The following is a 5,441-nucleotide window of genomic DNA, read 5'->3' as shown; positions in this document are numbered from 1 at the left end:
TAAACGTAAATACGCGTCCGGTGCCCCAGCGCGCAAAAATTACAATTGCGCTACACATGTTACATAACGCCGCGAACGTCGCAGTGAGAGCAATCATTTTAGGGCCATCAATCACTGATAACACTAAACTGATGAGCGGTAACAGCTTTTAAAGCGTCACCTATGGCCAATTTTGGGTATTATCGTTTTTTGAGGTTTCGCGCGCGCACGCAATTTTAAGGCTTGACATGTTTGGTGTCTTTTTACCCGATGTGACCCCGTCTTTTATATTTTACCAAAAAATTGGGTAATAATAAATGTTTTATCATTTAATATAGGGGAAACTGTTTTTTTTAAAAAATTTCGGTAATTTTTCCTTAATATAGTAAAAAAATAAAAACCCCAGTGGTGAATAAATACCACCAAAAGAAAGCTCTATCTGTCCCCAAAAAATGGTATAAAATTCATTTCAGTACAGCGCTGCATGACGGAATACATGTCAGTCAAAGTACCGCAGCGCTGAATACTGAAAAATGGCCTGGATGGGAAGGGGGTTTAACACCGCGGATGTCAACTGGTTAATGAAGGTGTGCCCTTGGACCCCCTGTTCCCTTGTAGCTGTGAACTGGAGTTGTATCCCATTCAGAAGTTCATTCCTTACTTCAGGAGAAGTTTTTTTTATGCTCGGATGCTACTGCGTCCCTTTCGGTACCTGATTCCTGTTAGCTTTCCCCATCTGTAGAGGGACCCCTTGACATACAAAATCAGGCAGGACCATTTCCTGCTGCTCAATTCCTTTATAGGGACATGACCCCTCAGTGTCCTTCAGGGGTGCCTGGTTTTTCTCAGGGCATTGGACCTTTTATCCACACGGCTTTTCTGGCACCAATATTGTGCATTGCTTAGACAACCTCCCTTGAATAGGATTGGCTTTAAGGACTCTATAGTAAGGCCCAAAACCCCTAAACTTTGGCCCGATGGAGCCTCACAGGTGACTGGCATGGTGGGGTCTCCCCTTACTGATTGGAGAGAGATCAACAGGCTTACAGCCGCTGATCTCTCCTCTGATCACTGGACCCGGAAGTGATCAGAGTCACTGGGGTTGATTTACTAACCTTATAAACACACCACGAACGTGTATACACCTCTGCAGTGTGTTCCCTCCCAGCATGATCTATGGGTGGAATCTAAACACCTTTGTAATGTGTACACACCCAGCAGGTGTGTTGTGCAAAGCCCTGAAGGAATTCCAAGGTGATGTTGGGTAAATTAGCTCTATGTTGTGTTGCTTGCGTTGATGAATGCAAGGAATGTAAATGCATGAGCTAACCATTTTTGTCTAAACTGTGAAGCAGCATTATATATGCATCATGTGCATGATTTTTCCATATATGGCATTAGTGGAAATATGCTTTTAGAGACTTTTTGGTTGATAAATACGTTTTGCTGTGTGAAAATCACACACACCTGGTGTGTGTGTGTGTTTAGGTTAGTAAATCACCCCCACTGTGTCACTTCTAGTGTCACTGTGTACATTCTCTGGCTCTGCGAGTCAGGAGAAGAAGTTGGGAAAGCAGATCTCTGCTTCTTTGGTGTCCCTAGGTGACATTAGGGGTCTGAAATAACCCTGTTGTCTCCGTAAAGAGGACCTGTCACATTATATTTGCTATTACACAGGGGTCTTCTTAGCCCCCTATGTGATTGCAATAAAGATGAGTGTAAAAAAAAAAGTTATAAAATGAAAGCAACATTTAAAAAAATGCAAAACATTTTTTTTAAAAGGCCCCCGACCCCCAAGTGCGCGCACATATAACGCAAACACGTATTGGGTGCGTCTACCTGAAAAAACGAAAATTGCACCACACGTGTGAGAGCAATAATTCTAGGGCCACAATTCACTGGTAACACTAAACTGATGAGCAGTAAAAGCTTTTAAAACGTTGCCTAAGGGAAATTTTTGATATTGTAGTTTTTTGCGGTTTCACGGACGCATGCAATTTTAAGGCTTGACATGTTTGGTATCTAGTACCCCGGCGTGACCCTGTCTTTTATATTTTACCAAAAAATCAGATATTATATTCTGTTTCTGTGCACTAAATTTCATTTTAGTGTATTTAATCCTAAAAATACTGGTTTGATAAACATTTGCGCAAATACCGCATAACATAAAAAATTGCAACTAGCATCTTTTTATTCTACAGGGCTTCTGCTTTCAGAAAATATATAATTGTTTGGGGATCTGAAGCTATTTTCTAGCCCAAAATTCAGATTTTATCATGTGTGTGCAAATCTAAGAAATTGCTCTGGCCATGAAGTGGTTAAAGCACCAAAAGCATATCTTAGGAGGTAGGAGGGATGTGGTCGGGCTCCGCTTTAAAGGTAGACTCAATATTTACTTCAGCTGCCTATATCTCTGCATCTACTGATCATTTTGACGTGCAGTTTGTACTGAACCATCTCCTCATACATTATTTATTTTTGTCATCCTATAATCTGTTTGACTTGTCCAAATTTGGGGCAGATTTATTTTTCTGCGAGGCAGGATTGCATTATAAGCTATTTTTTAACAACATTTTTGTAAACAAGTTTTACTTCTGATATGCATTGTTTTTATTTTTTTATAGGAAGTCATTGTTAGCCGGTGGATCTCATCACAGGAGCGAATGGAGCATGAAGAGTTGTAGAACAGTTGAAAGAAAAAAAAAAAAAACCCCAAAAAACTTTTCATAGTAAACTATTTTAAATGATCTTTTCTTACAGCTATATTTTCTTTACATTTGAAAATATTGCTAGAAATTAAATGACCAATGGATGTATGGTATAATCAGTTCTAAGCTTGTGACAGTGTTAGTGGGGATGGCGAGATCATAACAGATAATGGGAACAACTAATGTTGTAGGATGAGATCCGCTGTATTGGAATTTTTCAGCCAATAAACTGTTGGTGTGGGATATGGCAGGAAAAAAGAGGGAATCTCCTAAAGATCTTGTTGTTTGATCACAGTTTTAGTATTACCTCCTTATGGTGCCTTTGGTAAGATGTTAATAATTTACAGTCACAGTTAAAGCTTATCTAAAACAAAAACTTGAGTATCCGCTTTCCAGTCCTTTGATATAGTGTCTGCATTTTATTCAGTCTTTTGTTTTCCACCTGGTAATACTGGAAAAATGCACTTCCCTGTGTGGCTATTTTTAGTCTTCCACGGTATGGAACACAAGCTGGACTTCAGATGTGTCTGTCCTTGTTCATCTACATTACCTAGGGGCTAATGGGATCAGTAGAAAAAAAAACTGGAATTATCGGCCCCCATGTCAGTCCATGGGGAATCGAATGTTAATGGACATGTGTCCATTTACATTAGATTACCCCCAATCCGGCACGATCAGGTATGGCAAAACAGATCTCTGATTTGTTTGTTTTTCGGGGACCTGGCCGGAGTTGGGAGTAACCCAGGTGTAAATGGATGGCCATCGGTTTACACACTGCTGCCCTTAAACTAACATTGGGCATTCGATCGGGTCCACTTGAACAACTCATAGGCGGACCCAATTGGACTGCCCGTGTAAAAGAGGCCTAATGCAGCCACCACGTCTATGGTCTGGTAAGTTTCAATGTATAACATTTTTGCTTGGGTTTAGACATTTAGATGTTAGCTTGAGATGATCAGTTGACCAGTTCATAACAATAGACATACTGTTCAGTGTGCTAAACTTCTTTTAGCCAGAAATATTAAATAACATTGAAACATGGCTTATGTTAAGTTACATAACAAATATAAATGCATATTTCCTCAATTTCCATACAGATGTGTAAATAGTTTGTTCTTAAATAATAACAGTCACACAAAGTGACAATGTTCTTAGTGTACCTAATACAGTACCACGAGTGTCCATGTCTGAGGCAAACCATGGACACTAGATTGCATTCTGAAGAAATGGTGATTGAGCTTTGGTTCATTTGACAAAAATCGTTTGTAAGCAATATGCAGGCGCATTTCCTTTGCCTGGATACATCGCCCGATCAGGTTGTATGGCATAGCAGCAAGGTTATTTGATGAGCCGCCTCTTGGGTAAGTAAGATTATTGATCGATAGAACTTTATGTAGACCTCCGTACGAAAGACCTTTAACAAGTTGGGCAAGCATGCTGTCTTATGTCTGTGGGTCACCATAGTAATGCTGATCACAGGTATGACAGGAGTTTCAGATGTAGAGCCAAAGGAAATCTCAACGCTCCAATTCCTTAGCCGCCATCAGGAATCCCCAGGTGCTGTTTGGGGGTTTGCGGTGCTGGTATTTGCTGTTTTATACACCTTTATCCAATGGCACACTAGCTTTGCTGTGAATTTCAATAAAGTCTGAAGTATTAGAATTCTCTGGATAGTGCGGTCTGTTCGTATACTACTACATTCCAAGGAGTTTCAGATGATTTTATTTATTTGGAATTATATTTACATGTAGTGAACAACTATAGATACAGATATAAATTCCCTACTTTGCACTGCCTGACTTTAGAAAGTTCAGCATCTACCCACATAATTGTTATTTTCAAAATGGCTATGATTAACCCAGCAGAGGATATTTCCAGTCCCCAGTGCTAATCACAGTGTACTTTTTTTTTTTTTTAAATAAATTCTCTATAACATTTTCAAAAAACATAGAGAAACAGTCGTCTCAACATTGGATATTCCATAAACATGAATTAGGGCGAGGTATATATAAAATAGGCAGGCATATGCAGACAAAATAAGGAATTGGAGATATGCATAAGATGCATGCCCTCGAAATCGAAAAATAGTCATGCCAAATACAGAATGGGTATTATAGTATGCCAAAAGCAGGTATTTAACATCATGAGTTTTATGGGCAACTAATGAACAAGTAAGAAATCATCCATTGAGTATGGGAGAGTGATATTAGGTATTATTAGCACTATGCAACATTATTTAAATGAAATGACCTAGGTCTAGGCATAGGATGTCCAACCCCTGGGTAGTAATGTATGAAAAAAGAGGAAAGGATATAAAGCTGGGGGTTTTTTTGGATCATCAAACTGACAACCTTCAGACCAAGCGTTCTTTAGAGTAAAATATATAGTTTTATTTGATTCAACATGATACGTTTTTAAAACAATAACAACAGACAGTGATTTCATAAAAATGACAGCAAAATTTCCAAATAAGCTCACTCCTCAATGATGAAAACTCACAAACCAAATGACTAATTTGATAAATCACATGATGAATAGTGTTGATAACCGAGACACAATTGACATTATATGATGCATAAATAAATAAATATAGGAGGAGCTTGATGTTGTCTCAACGTGACGTTTCGCGCTATGTGGCGCTTCTTCAGGAGAGGAAAAGGGAAGCAAACAAGTTGTCGGCGACTGACAAGAGGGGCGGATTCCATCTGAATCAGGTGATGACGTTATGACGATCCAAAAAAACCCCCAGCTTTA

The 5,441-nt window shown here is 39.1% G+C and overlaps 1 protein-coding gene across 1 annotated transcript in view; it reads left to right on the top strand.

The window, feature by feature from the left end:
* TSEN2 (tRNA splicing endonuclease subunit 2) overlaps positions 1-2,674 on the top strand; it is a 24,992-nt gene extending 22,318 nt beyond the window's left edge. The window contains exon 11 of the mRNA XM_018554549.1: positions 2,604-2,674. Within this exon, the coding sequence (XP_018410051.1) occupies positions 2,604-2,663 (60 nt within the window). The 3' untranslated portion in view covers positions 2,664-2,674. The remainder of the gene's footprint in view (positions 1-2,603) is intronic.
* The last annotated feature ends 2,767 nt before the right edge of the window (positions 2,675-5,441 follow it).

This window comes from Nanorana parkeri, unplaced genomic scaffold, assembly GCF_000935625.1.
Source record: "Nanorana parkeri isolate BGI_ZX_2015 unplaced genomic scaffold, ASM93562v1 scaffold164, whole genome shotgun sequence".
Taxonomy (NCBI): domain Eukaryota; kingdom Metazoa; phylum Chordata; class Amphibia; order Anura; family Dicroglossidae; genus Nanorana; species Nanorana parkeri.
Note: the sequence above shows the minus strand (reverse complement) of the source record. Positions and strands in the feature narration are given on the sequence as shown.